Source organism: Entelurus aequoreus, linkage group LG07 (assembly GCF_033978785.1).
Source record: "Entelurus aequoreus isolate RoL-2023_Sb linkage group LG07, RoL_Eaeq_v1.1, whole genome shotgun sequence".
In the NCBI taxonomy this organism is placed as follows: Eukaryota; Metazoa; Chordata; class Actinopteri; order Syngnathiformes; family Syngnathidae; genus Entelurus; species Entelurus aequoreus.
In genome coordinates this window covers 80,001,350-80,026,216 of record NC_084737.1, presented here as the reverse complement: position 1 = coordinate 80,026,216, position 24,867 = coordinate 80,001,350, and the positions used below count along the sequence as shown (strand labels likewise).

The 24,867-nt window shown below is 37.2% G+C and overlaps 1 protein-coding gene across 5 annotated transcripts in view; it reads left to right on the top strand.

Moving 5' to 3' along the window:
- Positions 1 to 5,979: 5,979 nt before the first annotated feature.
- The window catches only part of LOC133654306 (ubiquitin carboxyl-terminal hydrolase 19-like), a 54,785-nt gene continuing 35,897 nt past the window's right edge, over positions 5,980 to 24,867 (top strand). For 2 of the 5 annotated variants that reach the window (XM_062054597.1, XM_062054596.1), the window contains exons 1-2: positions 5,980 to 6,336; positions 12,936 to 13,318. In XM_062054597.1, coding sequence (XP_061910581.1) covers positions 13,108 to 13,318 — 211 coding nt within the window. In that variant the 5' untranslated portion in view covers positions 5,980 to 6,336; positions 12,936 to 13,107. Of the gene's footprint in view, positions 6,337 to 12,935; positions 13,319 to 24,867 lie in introns of those variants that run through there. The other 3 variants (XM_062054599.1, XM_062054598.1, XM_062054600.1) reach the window with 3 other exon arrangements.

Sequence of the window (24,867 nt, the reverse complement as noted above, 5' to 3'; positions counted from 1 at the left end):
CCACATAAAAAACACAAGATACACTTACAATTAGTGCACCAACCCAAAAAACCTCCCTCCCCCATTTACACTCATTCACACAAAAGGGTTGTTTCTTTCTGTTATTAATATTCTGGTTCCGACATTATATATCAATATATATCAATACAGTCTGCAAGAGATACAGTCCGTAAGCACACATGATTGTGCGTGCTGCTGCTCCACTAATAATACTAACCTTTAACAGTTAATTTTACAAATTTTCATTAATAACTAGTTTCTATCTAACTGTTTTTATATTGTTGTACTTTCTTTTTTATTCAAGAAAATGTTTTTAATTTATTTATCTTATTTTATTTGATTCATTTTTTTAAAAAGTACCTTATCTTCACCATACCTGGTTGTCCAAATTAGGCATAATAATGTGTTAATTCCACGACTGTATGTATCGGTATCGTTTTTTTTATTATCGGTATCGTTTTTTTTTTTGTTGTTTTTTTTTTTTTTTTTTTTTATGAAATCCACATAAAAAACACAAGATACACTTACAATTAGTGCACCAACCCAAAAAACCTCCCTCCCCCCATTTACACTCATTCACACAAAAGGGTTGTTTCTTTCTGTTATTAATATTCTGCTTCCTACATTATATATCAATATATATCAATACAGTCTGCAAGGGATACAGTCCGTAAGCACACATGATTGTGCGTGCTGCTGCTCCACTAATAGTACTAACCTTTAACAGTTAATTTTACTCATTTTCATTAATTACTAGTTTCTATGTAACTGTTTTTATATTGTTGTACTTTCTTTTTTATTCAAGAAAATGTTTTTAATTTATTTATCTTATTTTATTTGATTCATTTTTTTAAAAAGTACCTTATCTTCACTGTACCTGGTTGTCCAAATTAGGCATAATAATGTGTTAATTCCACGACTGTATATATCGGTTGATATCGGTATCGGTAATTAAAGAGTTGGACAATATCGGCATATCGGATATCGGAAAAAAGCCATTATCGGACATCCCTACTTTATATCCTTAGAATTGTTCATATTTTTCCTTGTCAATGTGGCCTTTTTTATATTCACACACCAAAGACAAAGAAAGCTAAATAATACGGTATCATTGTATTACAGTGCCTTATTTTTGTGAATAAAGCTTTGGACAGTATATTTTATTTGTTTGTTTGAGTATTTTCTTTTTTATGTTGAAACTTTCCCTGAATTAACCACAACTTAGATGTAATGTGCAAGCTCAAAACATTCTTGGTCCATACTACAGCAAATACAAATCCCTCAATATTATATTTTACATTGTTTTGCTAAATAAATCTGCTCAGGATGCCACCCGAACGCCTCCCTAGGGAGGTGTTTAGGGCACATCCGACCGGCAGGAGGCCTAGAGGAAGACCCAGGACACGTTGGGAAGACTATGTCTCCCGGCTGGGCTGGGAACGCCTCGGGATCCCCGGGAGGAGCTGGACGAAGTGGCTGGGGAGTGGGAAGTCTGGGCTTCTCTGCTTAGGCTGCTGCCCCCGCCAACCGACCTCGGATAAGCGGAAGGATGGATAGTTTTGCTAAATAAATAGCAATGCACAGTGTTGCTCTTGAAATTATTCTTAATTGAAATTATTTACAAGTTATAATAGGGCAGGGGTCGGCAACCCAAAATGTTGAAAGAGCCATATTGGACCAAAAAAACAAAAACAAATCTGTCTGGAGCCGCAAAAAATTAAAAGCCATATTACATGTGTCATGAGATATAAATTTAATTAAGAGGACTTAAAGGAAACTAAATTAGCTCAAATATAGCTACAAATTAGGCATAATGATGCAATATGTACATATAGCTAGCCTAAATAGCATGTTAGCATCGATTAGCTTGCAGTCATGCAGTGACCAAATATGTCTGATTAACACTTCACACAAGTCAATAACATCAACAAAACTCACCTTTGTGTATTCACGCACGTTAAAAGTGTGGTGGACAAAATGAGACAGAAAAAGAAGTGGCATAAAACACGTCCTAGAAAGTCGGAGAAAGTTATGCATGTAAACAGACTATACGGTGAGTTCAAGGACCGCCAAAATAAGTAGGACAAAACGGCGCTCGCCAAATACTTGAATCAGTGAAGCATATTTAATATAAACAGTGTGATTTATAACAATTACGGAGGTTTGTGTCATGTTTGTCCTCCTACAGAAACCATACTAAAACAAAAAAATTGATTTTTTTTTCCCCCCCTCATCTTTTTCCATTCTTCATACATTTTTGAAAAATCTCCAGAGAGCCACTAGGGCGGCGCTAAAGAGCCGCGGGTTGCCGACCCCCGGGCTAGGGGGTCGGACAATTTCAGGTGTGTAGCTTTATCTTTAGTCTTAATTGATCCTAATACAGCGTTCCTGTACTGTACATCAGTAATCACCAACCACCGGTCCGTGACGCATTTGCTACCGGGTCGCAGAGAAATAGTACATCATTTATAAACGACTGCATTTTTTCCAACTTAACTTTTGCCTGTCCCACAGCCCTTTGAGACACTTGTGATTTAGGGCTATATAAATAAACATTGATTGATTGACACACTAGAGCAGTGTTTTTCAACCTTTTTTGAGCCGAGGCACATTTTTTGCGTTAAAAAAATCCAGAGGCACACCACCAGCAGAAATCACTAATCAGAATCAGAATCAGAATAGTTTTTATTGCCATTGTTTGACAACGCGTTCACAAACTAGGAATTTTTCTTGGTGCAACATAAAACACATATAACATAGAATAGGTAATGAAAATGAGCTGTAACTGAGCTATCGGATATTGATATTGTTATTGTTGTTCATAAACGAAACTCAGTTGACAGTAAAAAGTCGTAGCTCTTGTCTCAAAGTAGGTGTACTGTCACCACCTGTCACATCACGGCCTGACTTATTTGGAGTTTTTTGCTGTTTTCCTGTGTGTAGTGTTTTAGTTCTTGTCTTGCGCTCCTATTTTGGTGGCTTTTTTCTCTTTCTGGTATTTTTCTATAGCAGTTTCGTGTCTTCGTTTGAGCGATATTTCCCGCATCTACTTTGTTTTAGCAATCAAGAATATTTCAGTTGTTTTTATCCTTCTTTGCGTGGACATTGTTGATTGTCATGTCATGTTCGGATGTACGTTGTGGACGCCGTCTTTGCTCCACAGTAAGTCTTTGCTGTCGTCCAGCATTCTGTTTTTCTTTACTTTGTAGCTAGTTCAGTTTTAGTTTCGTTCTGCATAGCCTCCCCTAAGTTTCACTGCCTTTTCTTAGGGGCACTTACCTTTTGTTTATTTTTGTTTTGAGTAGAGATGTCCGATAATATCGGCCTGCCGATATTATCGGCCGATATATGCGTTAAAATGTAACATCGGAAATTATCGGTATCGTTTTTTTTATTATCGTATCGTTTTTTTTGTGTTTTTTTTTAATTAAATCAACATAAAAAACACAAGATACACTTGCAATTAGTGCACCAACGCAAAAAACCTCCCTCCCCCATTTACACTCATTCACACAAAAGGGTTGTTTCTTTCTGTTATTAATATTCTGCTTCCTACATTATATATCAATATATATCAATACAGTCTGCAAGGGATACAGTCCATAAGCACACATGATTGTGCGTGCTGCTGGTTAACTAATAGTACTAACCTTTAACAGTTAATTTTACTCATTTTCATTCATTACTAGTTTCTATGTAACTGTTTTTATATTGTTGTACTTTATTTTTTTATTCAAGAAAATGTTTTTAATTTATTTATCTTATTTTACTAATTTTTAAAAAAAAGTACCTTATCTTCACCATACCTGGTTGTCCAAATTAGGCATAATAATGTGTTAATTCCACGACTGCATATATCGGTTGATATCGGTATCGGTAATTAAAGAGTTGGACAATATCGGAATATCGGATATCGGCAAAAAGCCTTTATCGATATATGCGTTAAAATGTAATATTGGAAATTATCGGTATCGGTTTTTTTATTATCGTATCGTATCGTTTTTTTTTGTTTTTTTTAAATTAAATCAACATAAAAAACAAAAGATACACTTACAATTAGTGCACCAACCCAAAAAACCTCCCTCCCCCATTTACACTCATTCACACAAAAGGGTTGTTTCTTTCTGTTATTAATATTCTGCTTCCTACATTATATATCAATATATATCAATACAGTCTGCAAGGGATACAGTCCGTAAGCACACATGATTGTGCGTGCTGCTGCTCCACTAATAGTACTAACCTTTAACAGTTAATTTTACTCATTTTCATTAATTACTAGTTTCTATGTAACTGTTTTTATATTGTTGTACTTTCTTTTTTATTCAAGAAAATGTTTTTAATTTATTTATCTTATTTTATTTTATTTCATTTTTTTTTTAAAAGGACCTTATCTTCACCATACCTGGTTGTCCAAATTAGGCATAATAATGTGTTAATTCACGACTGTATATATCGGTATCGGTTGATATCGGTATCGGTAATTAAGAGTTGGACAATATCGGAATATTGGATATCGGCAAAAAGCCATTATCGGACATCCCTACTATAAATAAATAAACGCAACCAAAGCCTTTTTATTTTTTATTTTTTTATTGTTTTTATTTCTATTTACTGTTTTAATTGGTTTTACCCTTTAAAATCGTTTTTAATCATATTTATTTGTATATTGTTTTTATATTGTTTTTATATTGATTTATTTTTTGTTTTTATTCAGTCATTGGTGGAGCTAAGGATATTTGAATATTGTTTTTAATATTCTTGTGCAGCACTTTGGAAACATTTTCGTTGTTTAAATGTGCTATATCAGGGGTCACCAACGCGGTGCCCGCGGGCACCAGGTAGCCCGTAAGGACCAGATGAGTAGCCCGCTGGCCTGTTCTAAAAATAGCTCAAATAGCAGCACTTACCAGTGAGCTGCCTCTATTTTTTAAATTGTATTTATTTACTAGCAATCTGGTCATGATTTGCCCGACATTTTTAATTCTAAGAGAGACAAAACTCAAATAGAATTTGAAAATCCAAGAAAATATTTTAAAGACTTGGTCTTCACTTGTTTAAATAAATTCATTATTTTTTTTACTTAGCTTCTTATAACTTTCAGAAAGACAAATTTAGAGAAAAAATACAACCTTAAAAATGATTTTAGGATTTTAAACACATACACCTTTTTACCTTTTAAATTCCTTCCTCTTCTTTCCTGACAATTTAAATCAATGTTCAAGTAAATGTATTTGTATTTGTAAATTGTAATTTAATTCTTCATTGTATCTTCTGTTTTTTCGACGAAGAATATTTGTGAAATATTTCCTCAAACTTATGATTAAAATTCAAAAAAATTATTCTGGCAAATCTAGAAAATCTGTAGAATCAAATTTAAATCTTATTTCAAAGTCTTTTGAATTTATTTTAAAATTTTTGTTCTGGAAAATCTAGAAGAAATAATGATTTGTCTTTGTTAGAAATATAGCTTGGTCCAATTTGTTATATATTCTAACAAAGTGCAGATTGGATTTTAACCTATTTAAAACATGTCATCAAAATTCTAAAATTAATGTTAATCAGGAAAAATTACTAATGATGTTCCATAAATTATTTTTTAAAGTTTTTGTCTTCTTTTTTTCGGTTGAATTTAGAATTTTAAAGATTCGAAATTGAAGATAAACTATGTTTCAAAATTTAATTGTCATTTTTTTCGTGTTTTCTCCTCTTTTAAACCGTTCAATTAAGTGTAAATATCATTAATTATTAATAATAACATAGAGTTAAAGGTAAATTGAGTAAATTGGCTATTTCTGGCAATTTATTTAAGTGTGTATCAAAATGGTAGCCCTTCGCATTAATCAGTACCCAAGAAGTAGCTCTTGCTTTCAAAAAGGTTGGTGACCCCTGTGCTATATAAGTAAAGTGGATTGGAATGGATTGGATTGCAAGCGTATTATTTTGAAATAAACCAAGCGGAAGTGATGCATGTCACGTGCTCCCTCCGTCCCGGATGTGGCTGGTCTTCTTCTGGCCCGTCCCCGGGTAGCTGCTTGTTGTCCTAAACAAAGTGATACTTCTATCCTGCAAAGGCCCACTTAATGGCGCCGCTAAGCTAAAACTGCTGTCTTTTGCGGTCCAAAAAAAAAAAGAATACCTGATAAAGAACCGCCTTTTCCGACATGGGTCCAGGATAAAAGATATAGAATATTCCAGAAGCACCGTTGACTGCGGGGTTTCCAGTGCGGCCTGGTGCGGCTAACAAGCCTTTAACAGCCGGCTGGAGGACGCACAACAAGTCACCGGCTGTTGTGTACACAGAACATATTACACTGCTCATATACTTCTCTTTCAGTGAGTACACTATTTTATTTTCCAATATGACACAATAATAGCCTTTTATCCGCAGCTATACCGGGTTTGTGCTAGTTCAAAATGGTTGGCTAGCTTTAGCTCAGCCCGAGCTAATGACGTTAAAGGTTGCGACTAGTTGTTATGTTGTTGAATTCAGCCTATATGCATTATTATTTACATTTACATGTGACACAACTACTAACGATTGTTAATGTGTCGGATCCGGTCGCTGGTTGCGTCCCTTGAAATGAATTGCTGCTCACATAATGGCAACAGTTACATAACATTTCTTTGTATTTTTGGGTATGGCAAATGAACACCGCCCAGGCATTTAGGCACAGTAATATCCAACAATTATGTTGTTAGCAATGTTCCCTCCAATTTTTCATGTGTGTGAGCAAACACAATCTCCCTGAGCATTCAGTGGAGCCCATGTGAGCAACATCAGACGTGCACACTGTGGCTACACCAGCAGCACACCTGTCCCAAACCTGACTAAATAACAAGTTCAATCTCCATCCAGCCATCCAGCCATTTTCTACCGCTTGTCCCTTTCGGGGTCGCGAGGGGTGCTGGATCCTATCTCAGCTGCATTCGGGCGGAAGGCGGGGAACACCCTGGACAAGTCGCCATCTCATCGCAGGGCCAACACAGATAGACAGACAACATTCTCTTATTATTATAATCAAATGACAGCCGTCATTTCCATTTCTAATATAAGTGTTTAGGCCCACTTACAATGACAAAAACAAAAAAAATTTTTTTTCATGAACTGTGTACTCGTATTGTTTGTCTGGGTGGAGGTCATGCTTTGGAAATAATTTGTACCCCTTTCAGACATTGCATTTAGTTCCCATTAAAACATTCACATGTTGCACAATGAGATGTAAGCAGGGGATCATGTGTACATACCTTCAACCTTCCGCTTGTAAAAAATATATTTTTTTTAGTGTTTATTTAATATACTAACAGCATTTCATGATTAATATTATATAAATGAAGATTCCTAATAAATGCCACTAGAATAAGCACACATTTGATTGGTAAATCATAGTGTAACGACCTGGAATGACACTTTATGTGTGGTGTTGGAGTTGTCCGACTTTTTGTGTGGCTGTAAACGCATCACTGGCTAAGTGCCATATGTGCATGTGTTGGCGCAAGTGAGAAAGAGCGAGCGGCTGCTGTTGATATAACAAAGTTGCTTTTGGTCTGGTTTGTACTGCAGAAAATGACCACTTTTGCTAGATACCATTTTTTTTACCAATGTTTTGGTGATGTGTTTATGGCCGACAATAAAGAGTTTTGCCCAGTAAAGTGATGGATGGAATTCATGTCCTCAAAGCGTCTCGACAGACGTTACAATATTTGAACAATTATGACGAAAACTGTTTTCTCTGTCCGTGTGTCGAAAATTTTTATACGCTTATTTTTTTATTAGATTTTGTGCGTGGCATAAATTTGCCGTGCGCAGAGGACGCTTGAGCAGTGCGCAATTGCACAGGCGCGCACCTTAGAGGGAACGTTGGTTGTTAGGGTCCTTTTTTTTGTTGTTGTTGTCACGCCATTGATGCAGGGTTAGCTTAAAAATAGTAGCACAGAAAAAAAAAATAGGAGCAATAGGACATTTCCAAGATAGCACAATTTTGCGACTAACACTCAACGTGCACAATAACATTTGCACTCACACACATGGACACAGTGCTATCATAAGGCCTAACACTAAATTCAACATCTTCGAAAGGGACAAGCGGTAGAAAATGGATGGATGGATGTCCCACAGATTTTTATAGTCAAGTAATACTACCGTATTTTTCGGATTATAAATTGCAGTTTCTTTCATAGTTTGGCCGGGGGTGCGACATATACTCCGGAGCGATTTATGTGTGAAATTATTCACACATTACCGTAAAATATCAAATAATATTATTTATCTAAATCACGGAAGAGACGAAGCAAATGTCAGCAATCGTCACACACACGTCAACCAATAAGAATTTGGCGGGGAGGCTCATGGCAGAAGTGCATTGTGGGTCATGGGATGCTAACTGCTATATGCTACTGTCGTAGCTATTAAAATGGATCATTTAAAAAAAAACTGAGAAGGGCTGAACAAAAATGGCACCGAAAAGGAAATCATATACTTCAGATTACAAGCCGGACGTAGTGAAATATGCAGCAGAAAATGGCGATCTAGCAGCAGAAAGAAAGGACGCTAGCGGCGCATACAAAGACCGACAACGAGAAAGAAGATTTCATGAGATTTAGCGATCAGGAGTGACAGATTGTTTGGTAAACGTATAGCATGTTCTATATGTTATAGTTATTTGAATGACTCTTACCATAATATGTTACGTTAACATACCAGGCACGTTCTCAGTTGGTTATTTATGCGTCATATAACGTACACTTATTCAGCCTGTTGTTCACTATTCTTTATTTATTTTAAATTGCCTTTCAAATGTCTATTCTTGGTGTTGGCTTTTATCAAATAAATTTCCCCCAAAAATGCGACTTATACTCCAGTACGACTTATATATGTTTTTTTCCTTCTTTATTATGCATTTTCGGCCGGTACGACTTATACTCCGGAGCGACTTATACTCCGAAAAATACGGTAAATGCCAAGCAGGGAGGTAATGGGTCCCATTTTTATAGTCTTTGGTATGACTCGGCTGGGGTTTGAACTCACAACCTACCGATCTCAGGGCGGACACTCTAACCACTAAGCCACTGAGTAGGTGGTTCATAGTCATGCCATGTACTGAGCTACACATGATTTCTGTCACTGGGGTCTCCATCCATCCATCCATCCATTTTCTACCGCTTGTCCCTTTCCGGGTCGCGGGGATGCTGGAGCCTATCTCAGAGACAATTGGGCGGAAGGCGGGGTACACCCTGGACAAGTCGCCATCTCATCACAGGGCCAACACAGATAGACAGACAACATTCACACTCACATTCACACACTAGGGACCATTTATCTCATCACATGCAATTACATTACTGGTTTTAATGCTACTTATACACATAGCGGAATGACCAGTGATGTTGATAGATTGTCAACATAGTGAGTCCCACGGACCCACAAATTCAGTGGACCCCACAAAAAAAAAAGGCAGTTTGCAACCTTTACCCCAGACCTCGGCAAATTATGCCCGTTAAGCTTTTCAATCTGGCCCGCCGGACATTCCCAAATATTTTTTTTTACAGTAAACTGTAGCTGCCATTATGATGTGCAGTGATGTATGTAACTATACAAAGTATTTCAATGGTTGGAATCTGCGCTTGTGCATTATATACTAGCTACTATGGTAATCTAATTAGTTTCTATGGTAATCTACGTCACAGCAGCTAAGACGAGGCACCAAGCAGTGTGGGTGGGGAGCGTTTCCACAGAGTGTTTCCAGAGCGGCCAGCCTGAAATGGGGGTGTCAGAGACAGATGCGGAAGGAGATTTTTACAACAAAGTTCGAAAGCTTAGTGATGTATCAGATTGTAGGTGGGGTTTTTTTTACCCTTCGCGTTCATATTTTGTTGTTTGTTGCATTTTTGTTGCGTTTCGCTTGATTGTAAAATATGTGGATGGAGAGGGGGTGTGACGTTCATTTGTTGTCAATATTCAGTGTTTTATCCTTCATAGTTAATTGTAAATCCCACATTCTTTATTTTCATGTACATTCTGGGTGTCTCATTAAGTAAAACCAATGTATAATTCCTTTCCGTTTTTTCAGGCGGTCTGTCATAACGTTTTTAGCATTCAATCAGACTTTATTGTGAGGTTTTGTATTAGTGTTCCTAAAAATAGATATACTGGCCCCAGACACAAAAATTTGGACCCCCGAGTCAAAATAACTTCCCAGGCCTGCTTTACACGCATGCCGAGAGGATGCTAACCAAAACTATGACCGTTATCATTACTATCGCGGTATTTTTAAATGTGCTCAACATTTTATAAAAGTACTTGTATTAAAATATTTTAACCAAGTTTTATTTAAAAAAAACAACACACTCAAAATGATTTCCTTTGTAGAAAAATAATTATTGTAGATAAAACACTGTTTCATGTACCTCAAGTTTAAATTGAATGTGTGCATGAAAACAACACAAGCATTATAAACAAAATAATATGGCAGAGAAGAAAATATGAATAAAAATAAAAGTGAAAATTGTGCAAGATTGCACCTTATGGATATAAGAGATAAATAAAACAAATGTAAGAATTGTGCATGATGGCATCTGATGTCCATAAGACGTAACTGCACTCTTTGTCTATAGAGGTAAAAATAGTGTTTGTATAAGATGTAGTCTTACACTTAGTGCTGCACGATTATGGCCAAAATAATAATCCCTATTATTTATCACGATTATTCATTGTTAGGTAAGAACGCCACACCGTCATGTAATTTCTAAGGTGTAATAAAAAGGCTATCGATAAAGGTTATTCATACATTTCAAGACAAATATTTGTGTTTTTGTTCATTAAAAGTATCAGCGTGTCAGATTTTTCTCATGCCTTTCTCTATTTTTAAATTTAAAAAAAAAATCATGCTGTATCGGGACAGATCCATTAAGAGTTTGAGCAGAAATATGAACTGTAAAATATTAACAAAATGCAATGTCACATTGTTTTTTAAAGTGATAACTTTGTGAAATGAAAAAACCCCCACAACTAATCCATCCATCCATTTTCTACCGCTTATTCCTTTCGGAGTCGCGGGGGGCGCTGGAGCCTATCTCAGCTACAATCGGGCGGAAGGCGGGGTACACCCTGGACAAGTCGCCACCTCATCACAGGGCCAACACAGATAGACAGACAACATTCACACTCACATTCACACACTAGGGCCAATTTAGTGTTGCCAATCAACCTATCCCCAGGTGCATGTCTTTGGAAGTGGGAGGAAGCCGGAGTACCCGGAGGGAACCCACGCAAAACAAAAAACAAACATGGTGTTTACTTTTTGATTTCAATATAAAACATAAGGCAGTTTTCCCAATGAAGATAACGTCAAATAAACATGCTTTGTTCTTCTCCAACAACGCCATGTGGTTCAAATAAACAGTAGTGATAGCTCACATATCTAATACACAATCTTTGTACTTCAGTCTGGGTTCAATTTGATGAGATTGCGAAACATTTGAGCAAGTATTGATGTTATTGGAACACTGACAAAATTAGCAGTTAAATAAAGGAAAGGTGACCATCCCAGTATACAAACGACAAGACATTATAAACAAGTTGTGGCAACGTTCCTTACACATCGCCTGCTGCATGTTTACTCGCGTCATTAATTCTCGGTCACAGCCGGTGAGAGGAAACGGTTGAGAAAATGAAAGCAAAAGCAAATATTTTTCTCCTCCGCTGTATACTTACAGTGTGGGACAAATGCGTCTGTCTGCAATATTGTCCAAACCTGTCGCACTCGCCATCTAACAGCAGTGTCCTCTTAAACACATGCCGAGAAATAAAGTGAAACGGAGCTTTCGGCTCCGTTTATTCTGAGGGAAAATCTCCTGGATCAAGGTCCGTGTGGTTGCTTTCCGCCATGTTTTGTCGAGTAAAACGGCGCTAGTGCGCATGCGGCGACTTTGTTTCCAGGAAGTAAGCAGTGTTGCCTACAATGTAATGATAAATGAGTTTTTCAATCATAAAAAATTTAAACCGTATTACTAACCGTCTGGACTTTTACCGCGTTTTATCATTATACCGTTTACCGTTACATCCCTAGTTGAAATACTATCGCTAGTCTGATTATTAGCAGTAGGTGCACAAAATATAGCTGCAATGGCTTTTATTTTTTTCTTTCGTAGCATTTTTGCGTTCTCTTTCCATGCTTCTTTACTCGTCAGAAGCCGAATGTATGCGCGGGCGCCGATTGAGCAACAGAGAAAGACATTCAAAGTATTTATTCATCCCCGCCATCAAACTATTCATGACAACACATCCCCTTAAAGTTAAACACCATCGACATGAATCAGCACAAGTGCAGTGCAAACGTAGGTTCATTTACTATCAAAGGAGCTACTGTGATGTGCCGCCACCCTTTCAGGCGCATCAAAGAAAAAAAAGAATGAACAATTTGAACATTGTCCCTTGTGGATCAATAAAGTTTTTCTAAGTCTTATCAAGTTCTCGATGAGCTTCAAGCACACCTGTGAAGTGAAAACCACTTCAGGTGACTACCTCTTGAAGCTCATCGATAGAATGCCAAGAGTGTGCAAAAAAGTAATCAGAGCAAAGGGTGGCTATTTTGAAGAAACTAGAATGTAAAACATGTTTTCAGTTATTTCACCTTTTTTTGTTAAGTACATAACTCCACATGTGTTCATTCTTAGTTTTGATGCCTTCAGTGACAATCTACAATATAAATAGTCATGAAAATAAAGAAAACGCATTGAATGAGAAGGTGTGTCCAAATATTGCGGTATTTTTTATTTAAGTTATGCTGCAACAGTATCTATACCTGATACTGCGGTATCAGACTGGGATACATACAGTATATTGTGAGCGACATTGATATTTTGGTCCCATAGCAGAGATGATGCACATTCAACGATTATTGCATTACTATATGTCCCTCTACCATCTGTCCTAGGTTCCCTCTCCCCCATCACCATTCCCGATTCTGTTCTGGGCGACTTCAGACCAGTGTCATCGCCAAGATAGCTGGGCCAGGCAGGAAGCGGCACAGCTCAGATCCAGACTCCAGCAGCGGCAGCGGTAGCGATTCCAGCGACGGGCGGCCTCTAAGCGCCAAGTGTCTGAAGATGTCCTCCGGCGGTGGTGGCTCTGGGACGGCGAACCGCCGCGGCGGGGCTCAGCATCAGCAGAGGGGAGGCGGCGACCACAGGTCAGAGCTGTCCTCCTCCAGTACCAACAAGAAGAAGCAGAAGGACAGAGCTAACCAGGAGTCCAGAGAGGCCAAGAAAGCTGCCGCTGCTGCAGGAGTGGATGGAGTCCTTGCAGAGGTCAAAAAAGGTATAGAGGACAAATTATTAGAAAAATACGGAGCCCCTAAAGGGACATGGGAATTTTTTTTTTTTAGACATGTATCTCGTGCGCACGAGAAACTTCTTATAAAAATTTAAAAAAAAAAATTTTTTTTTATTTATTTATCTATTTTTTTTTTAATAAAAACTTTTAATTGTCATTAAATGTAATATTGCATATAGATAAGATGTGTCAAAATATTACTAGAAATACAATTTTGGCAGCAACAAAGTGGCCATTTGGGTAGATATTTGCTCTAAAAAGGGTATTTCAACAAGTAAACAGTACAGTAGGTACTTGATGTTGATATATGTAATGCACATAAGGGTATTCTAGTCAGATGCGCGTGTGTAAATATGCGATGTGTAAATATCAAAATATTACGTCGAATCACTTTTTGTCAGGCAATATTACATTTAATGACAATTTTACATAAATGAATACATCCAAACACGTTGGACATATTTATTATGTGCAGGAAGAAATAACGGTTACAATTGTGTGTGTATCTTCCAAACAAGAAAGAAGTTTTATCACATCAACATCGGACTAACTGGCACACCCCGCTTCGCAGCAGGTCCGCAAGCCACGCCCACCCCCCACAGCCACAGAAGAGGAATACTGTCCTTTCCCGGGCATGATAAAGTCTTAAATAATGTCAAACACGTAGCGTTACAATAACCAGGAAGATAAAGTGTTTGTCTCACACCTACTAATCAAGCATTCACATTTTGCCACAACCTAGTTGGAAATACAGCCATATTAACTCCTAAACTGCCATTTTAACACACACCTCAAACCATGCTCACACATCCAATGCTTTCTCGTGCGCACGAGAAACTTATTATTAAAAAATAAATAAATAAAAAAATATTAATTTTATTTTAATTGTATTTATTTTTTAATAAAAAGTTTCTCGTGGCCACGAGATACTTTCTCGTGTGCACGAGATACATGTCTAAAAAAAAAAAATTTCCCATGTCCCTTTAAGGGCTCCGTAGAAAAACAACAACCATACTTTAATTATAATTCACGGTGCATTAAAATTCACCATGGGCGCTTTGAGTACCTTGAAGGTAGAAAAGCGCGATACAAGTAAAATCCATTTTGTTTCTTTTACCTAGTGTGTGTGTGCGCGCACAAATATTGGTGTTTAGGCTTAGGAAGCACTTTTTGTTTTCTAGTCATAATTCAGTAGAGATGTCCGATATTATCGGCCAAAAAATGCTTTAAAATGTAATATCGGAAATTATCAGTATCTGTTTTTATTTAAAAAATTTTATTAAATCAACATAAAAAACACAAGATACACTTACAATTAGTGCACCAACCCAAAAAACCTCCCTCCCCCATTTACACTCATTCACACTCATTCACACAAAAGGGTTGTTTCTTTCTGTTATTAATATTCTGGTTCCTACATTATATATCAATATATATCAATACAGTCTGCAAGGGATACAGTCCGTAAGCACACATGATTGTGCGTGCTGCTGGTCCACTAATAGTACTGACCTTTAACAGTTAATTTGACTAATTTTCATTAATTACTAGTTTCTATGTAACTGTTTTTATATTGTTTACTTTCTTTTTTATTCAAGAAAATGTTTTTAATTTATTTCTTATTTTATTAATTTTTTAAAAAAGGACCTTATCTTCACCATACCTGGTTGTCCAAATTAGGCATAATAATGTGTTAATTCCACGACTGTATATATCGGTATCGGTTGATATCGGTATCGGTTGATATCGGTATCGGTAATTAAGAGTTGGACAATATCGGAATATCGGATATCTGGCAAAAAAGCCATTATCGGACATCCCTATAATTCAGTTATATTGTAGTCTGTCCTGCTTAGTCATAACTAAATAAAGTATTAATAGTACCACAATAATTCATATTCTTGGTGAAAGTAGCTTTGAGATAATATGATATTAAAACACTTTTGGTTAATGAGCCAATTTAAGGGTCCACCCCTGCCCAACCAGAAGGTCAGGTTAATTATTTTGGATTAATATCTCATTTTAAGAAGCTAGAGTTAGGAATAGGAACCTTTGACATTTGAACCGATACTTTGCAAATTTCTATATTCATCATCATCATCATCATCTATCTTTATTGCAGACCTTAAGATTGCTTGTTTTTATTGGATAGTAGTCTGTTTATTTCAATTCTTATTTTTTATCTTTATTACTTCTTGTGTGATTTATTTTTATTCCATATTTGTTTCCACTACCGCACCTTAAATTGGAGTCCTTAATCTCGTTATATGCAAATATAATGACAATAAAGTCCATTCTATTCTATTCTATCCAGTACACACATAAAAACGCAATACAAAACATTAAAAACAAAACAATAAAACATAAGGCCCAAATGTGAGTTTCTGACATACAAACATGTGTGCCGTTCCACAGTCCAGATGAGTACCTAACAGAACTGCGAGCAGGGTCCGTTATCTCAGTGATTATGTCATTTTCAGACTATATTTTACTCATTGTTACTAATTTTCAGTACTTTAGTGTGTGTACATGTGGTATTAGGGCTGCAACAATACATGTATTTGTATTAACCGTTCGATACAATGTTCTTGGTTCGGTTTTATCAACTGACTATGCACTCTGTGCTGAAAGCTCAGTAGATCCACTAAGCTGCACCTCTCACATTCATTCAGACCAAAACAAGCTGCTACAGTTCGGATGTAGCTTCTATAGCTTTTATAGCTCGTTGCAACATATCTAGTGCCTCAAATATATCTGAAATCGTCCTCCACCATCATTCACATCTGGCGTGTGGGACTACTTTGGTTTTCTTGTTAATAAGTATGACCCCGATAAAACCCAACACCAAGAATAGACATTTGAAAGGCAATTTAAAATAAATAAAGAATAGTGAACAACAGGCTGAATAAGTGTACGTTATATGACGCATAAATAACCAACTGAGAACGTGCCTGGTATGTTAACGTAACATATTATGGTAAGAGTCATTCAAATAACTATAACATATAGAACATGCTATACGTTTACCAAACAATCTGTCACTCCTAATCGCTAAATCCCATGAAATCTTATACGTCTAGTCTCTTATGTGAATGAGCTAAATAATATTATTTGATATTTTACGGTAATGTGTTAATAATTTCACACATAAGTCGCTCCTGAGTAAAAGTCGCACCCCCGGCCAAACTATGAAAAAAACTGCGACTTATAGTCCGAAAAATACGGTATATATTATACTGTCTTCAAAGTGTGCATTTGTTAATATAAAATAGGGACTTTTGTCATGGCTAGGACCATTTATTCATGTTTACATTGTTTCTTATGGGAAACTGTTTCACTATACGAACGTTTCGGTCTGCGAACCATGTTCAAGAGCCAATTAAGTTTGTAGATTGAGGTTCCACTATATCTTGTTTTCTTACATTACTGAGTATCATTGGCAAGTTTCTATTTATTTCAGTTTGTTCAGGGTGTGTTGCTGTACCAGGAAATAGTTTCTTGGCATCAAGTTGAATGTGCCATTCTTTTCTTTTGCTTAACCCTACAAAGTGTTTTACTGTATTGTACTTATTACACCAAATGGTTGATTGTTATGCGCCTCTTAGTTTTAGTTTTGATTACTAAATTTGGAGGTGATTAAAACCCCTATAAAAAAGACTCATGCATTGCATCGCGCTAGCGTAAAAAGTGGAGCCTTACTTTGAAGCGCCTTCTTTCAAGCATACTTGCTTTGTTGGTATGGAAAATTGCAACATTACCAAGTAGGGCTGGGCCAATAATACAATATCAAAATATATTGCAATAGACACTTATACAATATCAATATAAAATGCACAATATAGTGCATGAAGGTCCTGAGTAGTCCTGAGTTCAATCCCGGGCTCGGGATCTTTTTGTGTGGAGTTTGCATGTTCTCCCCGTGACTGCGTGGGTTCCCTCCGGGTACTCCGGCTTCCTCCCACCTCCAAAAACATGCACCTGGGGATGGGTTGATTGGCAACACTAAATTGGCCCTAGTGTGTGATTGTGAGTGTGAATGTTGTCTGTCTATCTGTGTTGGCCCTGCGATGAGGTGGCGACTTGTCCAGGGTGTACCCCGCCTTCCGCCCGAATGCAGCTGAGATAGGCTCCAGCACCCTCCGTGACCCCAAAAGAGACAAGCGGTAGAAAATGGATAGATGGAATATAAAATATTCAATATAAATATAGCATTTTTTTTGGCCAGAAGAAACCAGAAATTATGAAGCAAGATTCGTTTCATGAGATCACTCGCGCTTTGGAGACACCGGAAACAGGAAGTGTCACCGAGCAATGTGAGGGACACGCTAACAGCCAATCACGTAACAGTATCAAATACACCTTCCCTGCTGTTCGGCTCCCAGTTCCAGACAGTAGTCGAGGAGCGCATGGGAGACCTTCCATCCAGGGCCAATGTTTTACTTTAGCTGACAATGGGTCTACAAAGCTCCGCTTTCGTGTCGGACTGATGAGGCCGCCGATTCGTGACAATTTAATCACTTTATTCTTATTTCTGCAGGACAAAACCGGACACAGTCACCACCACTACAGCTGCATGCTACAGCTCGCTTACTGACGTCACTTACCCAACACACTGCACATACACACATACGCGACTTTCACAACACGGGTGGGGTTGCGCTGTCTTGCTGTGGATTCACTTCATGGAGTGAGAAGAGAAATTGTGATATCTTGATATATCAACTCAATAAGAAACTTTTTTTTAGTTTTGTTGGTTTTAATGCAGACAGTGTGGCAACATCCTGACACTTCCAATGTGTCAGTTTAATAAGTTGTGTAGTGTTTACCGTATTTTTCGGACTATAAGTCGCTCCGGAGTATAAGTCGCACCGGCCGAAAATGCATAATAAAGAAGGAAAAAACATATAAGTTGCACTGGAGTATAAGTCGCATTTTTTAGGGACATTTATTTGATAAAACCTAACACCAAGAATAGACATTTGAAAGGCAATATAAAATAAATAAAGAATAGTGAACAACAGGCTGAATAAGTGTACGTTATATGAGGCATAAATAACCAACTGAGAACGTGCCTGGTATGTTAACGTAACATTTGTGACCCGTGCTGGCAAAATGAGTCGGAATACGCACAGGCTAATTTTGACCTACAGGCAAATAAGTGAATTTTTTTTATCTTGGTTGAAATTGAGATTTTCACGAAAATTAGTCCATAGAGCCACAATCTAGCAATCCCAATCATCGAAATAGCAAGAAAACATCTTAAATCACCTTTATTTGAAGGTTTTGTACGAGGTATGTCTTCAGAAATTAGTCCTTTGTGTTAAAATTCCTTGAGAAAATCCAGTGTTTTCAACGCTCACTCGCGGCAATAAGGGGGAATCCCCCTAGCCATATTTGCTATCATTGTGACGCCAAGTTTACCTACTTTCTAAAAATAAGCATGGAATTCCCGATGACGCCATTCTGAACCAACATAATTCGAGTTTTTAAACCTGTTCCGACGTAAACAAATCCGGCTTGTTGCTAACCGGAACACCGGTCGCTGTGAGGCATACCCTCATTGGTTGAATCACCCCGCGCGGTGCATTGTGGTATCATGGCAGCGCCCTGATGAAAAACAACACAGTAATTCGAGCGGAATATTTGATGAAAAAAGGTGATTTTCGAACATTTAATTATTATTTTTGTGGATAAGTTAGACTGTTTTACATTCCGTAATGGATTTAGAAGGTGGAGAGGGTACACAGGCGGTTGCAAGTGCGCTAAATTCACTGCAGTCGGCGAATCTTCTTAGTGCTGCTGGTCAGGAATATTACGGACAGCTGACCAGCTGACAAACTGACCGGTGAACAAAAAAACTGTGACATAACAGTGTTGAAATTTTTGTACATAACCGTTTTCAATAGAGTTGAATATATATTTTTCCTTTAGACATGGGATTTGACTTTAATTGTAGCAATTTTGGTGTTGCTACAAGGACTTTTAAGGTATGTTTGCTATGGAGTTTTGTTTTGGAACATTCTGTTCTGGAACAGTAAACTTTAAGCTGGTTTTTCTCAAAACGGACCCTCAAACTTGGTCGACTTCAATCGGATGTAACTCGGTCATTTTCTGTCTGATTCCAACAAACCATATATCATTTTGAAGGTCTTCAGATGGAGAATGTGTAAATAACAATAACTCAGTTTTTAAAATTTCCTCATTGTGGCTCATTTTGCCAGCACAGGTCACATATTATGGTAAGAGTCATTCAAATAACTATAACATATAGAACATGCTATACGTTTACCAAACAATCTGTCACTCCTAATCGGTAAATCCCATGAAATCTTATACGTCTAGTCTCTTACGTGAATGAGCTAAATAATATTATTTGATATTTTACGGTAATGTGTTAATAATTTCACACATAAGTCGCTCCTGAGTATAAGTCGCACCCTCGGCCAAACTATGGAAAAAATGCCACTTATAGTCCGAAAAATATGGTAATAGCTCATACACTATTGCTATCTAGTGTCTCAAATCTGCAATTAACTTTACATTTATTTGAATTATTTTATCACCTTCGCCGTGCTCATTATACCTGGCTCTCAGACACACTCTCCACTGATAAATAGCACCCTCGGGAAGTTGGACATTGTTGTACTGTATTTATTGGCAGGCTAAAAAGGTCATAAAAAGTATAAATAATTATTGATATCGACCAATATAAATACGTATATCGCGATATAGTTATCGGCAACATTGGCATCAAAAACCAATCAGATTTTTCCTTAATCAGAACTTGATTAAAATACCAAGTACGTTACCCATCCCTAGCCAGAGCTCAATATAAATCATTTGAGCATACATTTTCTATACAGCAGGTATGCACATTGTCCTTTCAGTAAACAAAAAGCTTTATTCATCTTACACATGGACATGTCATTGCTGCTTCTACGTGGTGTTGCGTTTACACTTCTGCACTCTTGTGTCGTTCACGGTCGAGTGATCACATTCATTAACTCCGAGGAGTCTTTGACCTTGCAGACACAGAAGATGCTGGCTCAGCATAATGATGACGCAGCCGCACAGATGCTACATTTCAACATTTATGTCGAAAATGCAAACTTCAAACTGCTAACGAGCATATGAAATTGCGCAAATAGGTCAAGTAAACCCAGATTTATGATAAAAATGGTCAGCCTGATTTAGTTATTGTGTCGTCACATTATTATTTGTAAGCACCTTTGGCGCAGTGAGTCAGTGAGTTTCAAAGCTTAAGTAAACATGACACCACCATCCTCTTTGTGGAAACAAGCTCGTATTCAGTCAAAGCATGAATGGTAGTTTGTTTGCAAAGGAAGAGGGGGGAAGGATGATTTATTCATCTTTTTTTAAGGTGGACAATAGCTTTTTAATCTTAATGGGACAAATTATTTGTTTTTGTTAAATTGTAACTTAACCTTGTCTGGCTTTTGGTAAATATTACAATAAATATTTGACTACATTTATCTTATTTTATGAATTTGTACATGCTTTTTCAATTACTGTATTTTCCGGGCTATGGAGCGCACTAGTATTTAAGCCATACCCACCAAATTTAAGAAGAAAAAAATATTTTTACATATATTTACCGCACAGAACTGCAGAATAAGCTGCAGATACATACAGGTACGAAATATTGTATAAATGTTTGTTTACATACCTTAATTGTTTGCAAACGGCGCCTGTCACAAGGCAGTAAAATGGCTTATCAAACAAAATAGAAGTCTTCATGATGGACCCACTAGCTGCGGAAGTTTGCTCTCCAATCAGCTAAACAGACTTAATAACTCTACACTGACGTTTTGGTTAATTTACTTAACTGAAACTATACAAATAGAATGTGATTATAAGTTATTAATACTAACACATACACTTGTAAACGTGTTAGCATATTCGCTAACACTAAAAATGCGAGCTTGATTACATTACGATAGCATGTACAAATATGCACAGCCATTACACTCGGGACAGTTTAGTAAGTATGAATTGTTTTAGTTCTATTGTAAAACTTACAAATGTTGCTTGGAGTGATAAATGAAAATCATTGCTAGCAGAATTGCTGTGAATGGTCTTACTTCCGGTTCAAGGCATGAAACGGGAAGTACATTTTCATCTCCCACCACCTGTAGTAAGCAATCGCATCCGAAAAAATGGCGCCATAGCATACACAATAACACACCTATTCAGTGTCTGTCGGTGTAATATGAAAACTATTTGTTGAATACAAAACAAAATGGCTATCAGCAAAGAAAAATCCATAAATTAGCCGCAGCGTTTTAGAAGCCGCAGGGCAGTGTTCAAAGTGTTGGAAAAAAGTAGCGGCTTATAATCCGGAAAATACGGTATATATTTGCATTCTAGGTTAGAACAAGCTTACTACACGTTAGACATAGGGATGGGCGATACAGCTTAAAATATACATTGCAATATATATTGCAGCCTCCTTTATACATCACAATCTATTAATTGGCATACAAGTGGTAATAGAACCATTTGAAAATGGGTTACCAAGGCTCTTAATTTTGCTGTTGATGTATGCGGCAACATCCAGTAATTTCCAAACCTTACTACTCTACCTGTTAAGTTACTGTTAATATCTGGTAAGTTTATTTTGTAACATGGTTATATCAACACTTCTGTTAAAAATGTTATACGCCCTTATAAGCATTAGTTTTAGGCGATCTACAACCAAGTAGTTATAGGGGCAATATCGGCCATTTCAATGCTGATAATGGTAATTCAAAATCATTGAATGATAACATTTTTGATCACAATCAGACAAAAAAACAATATGGCGGGGTCACCATATAAATTAAATATTAAAATTATAATTTTCTACAATTGGCTCCAATGTTATCAGCTGGACTGATTTTACAGGCGGATAATTACGTCAAAACTACCCAAAGGGTTAAATGACAAGTCTTAATTTTAGTGATCATTCGGTTTGTTTTGACTTTGTAGATTATTTTAAATATTTTTTGAAATGTTGTATTACCACATTGAGCATTCCTCTGCAACCAAACCCCATAGAGTCCAATTTATGCCAAAGAGTTCTATTTTGGTCTCATCTGACCAGCATCTGATCATATACAGTATAACTGCAAAGGAGCGAGTTGATGTCACAAATGTCCCCACTCCATGCCCTCAAAGCTCTAAGGGGAAACACAGTTTTAGTGGACCCGCATCAGAACTTTTTTTTCCATTTGCTGTTTGTGTGTGTGTGTTGCTTTATGAGTGCATGGCAGGAAAGCTGCTGTGACACAAGGAACTGCAACGAGCTCAAAAGGATTGTGTTGGTCCTGACATTTAGAGGGAGAGGGAGCTGAGTGAAAGTCAAGGCTCTTAAGTTTAGTGCGCAGACTAAATACGAGCAGCAGGCACACATGCGTTCTCTAAAGTTGTGACGCTGTACGTCGGGGATGATATTTCACTTGGAACTACTTCCACAGCTTTGGGCTCGCCATGATAAATGGTATTTGCCTTGTTTCACTGTGTGATTTTTGCTGCGGGGTTGTGAAACATTTTTCCCCATTTAAAAGGTTAGCGTGTTTGACGGTTAAATGTGTCTTTCTGCGGTTGCTGCTTTGATTGCGCAGCTTGAGCATGCGAGTGCAGTGGCATGGCCTGAATGAGTGCGAGCAGGTGCACCACGGTCGGCTGTTTATTTGTATCCACTCTGATTAGACTGGGCCTGGCTACTTGTTTGAGCGTCAAGGCAGTTGAGTTTCTACTTTGAGAAATGGCAAATATTTGTTGTACTTGTAAATTTAACTGTCCTAGTACTTAGAATAGCGTGAATGCCAGTATTTTAATGCTTAAGTGTTCAATTTGAATCATACTGGCGCCGCGGACTGTAATATTAATTCTGTTAAAAAGGTAAGTGTGTTTTGACCTTGAAGCAATGAATGGAGCCATAATAATACATTTCGGAGGGCGGAAGTCGTTTAAAACCAGTTAGTTTGCTTCCTAAACAAGTTGTGAAAGAAATGAAAACAGGAAATAAATGTTCATTTCTTAGGTAGTATGTAATGCAACTAATGAATATTGAGATATTTCAATGTGGCTCTGCTTAAAACAGAAAAAAAAAACATTTGTTGTTGCAAATATTGTAGTACTGTATGGATCTACAATACAAACTGGTATAAAGCAAATGGCGTTTTGGGACCGTCGGTTGTCCCTGGGCTGTGTTTACATATTGATCATATTTTCACAACTAAAACACATCCCCAGGATGTGGTTAATACAGCGTTTCTCAAAGTGTGGGGCGCGCCCCACTGGTGGGGAATAGAGACATGACAGGTGGGGCGCGAGGAACGGGAGGAAATTTCACTTTGATTTTTTAAATTTTTTTATTATTATATTCTTTGATTTTTTTTTTTACTATGCTTTCATTTTCTATACACACTGTAAATCACTTTGTGATTCTGTCTGTGAAATCCGCTATATAGATACATGTAAATTACTTATTTTTCCTGTAGGCTTTACATTTCTAGGTAGGAGCGAAAGTTTACTGACATAGCAACAGTAACTAATGGGGGCGGGGCTAAGCGGAAGCTTTGTGAATGGCGAGTCACCGTGCGAGGATTTGCTGTTTTGCAAATACATAAAAAATAGAGCCACTGCTGATGAGCTGTTCAAGATAATGGACAGTTTCCTCAAAGAACACGACCTTAAATGGGAAAACTGTGTGGGCTTTTGCTCTGATGGCGCGCATGGCAAAGTCAAGAAACGGGCTGCAGGCTCTAATAAAGAGGGTTGCGCCAAATGCGCATTGGACACAACGTGTCATTCACCGGGAAACACTCGCGTCAAGGCAGCTCAGCCCCGAATTCAATGAGGTTTTAACAGTGGCAGTGTCAAGCCTGCAACCCCGATTTGAAAAGCTGTGCAGTGCAAAACAGGCTCATTGCAGCCACTAATGCTGGAGTACTGTAAAACTCATGTTCACTTGCCCTGTCCTCCTTTTTTTGGCAAAGATTGCAAAGTGGCACTTTTATTTTCATTTATTATTGAACTTGATGCAAGTTATTTGATTTATTATTGAACTTGATGCAAGTTATAACACTTTTATTTGATTTATTATTGAACTTGATGCAAGTTATAACACTTTTTTTGATTTATTATTGAACTTGATGCAAGTTATAACACTTTTTTGATTTATTATTGAACTTGATGCAAGTTATAACACTTTTGTTTTGTTTATTATTGAATTGATGCAAGTTATTTTATTTGATATTGAACTTGATGCAAGTTATACCACAGCTGCACAGTTATTTTATTTATTATTGAACTTGATTTTATTTTATGTTATTGAGTTTGAATGTATAAAACTTGATGTTACTTGATGTTCGATAAATTTGAAAATGTTAAGCTTGGCATTAGCGTTCTGTTGGGGCGATGGGGGCAGGTGGGGCTTGAAAACTCCCCGTTGTCCAAAGTGGGGGATGACAAAAAAAGTTTGAGAACCACTGGGTTAATATATGTTGCTGTGGGTGACCCTCTGTTTA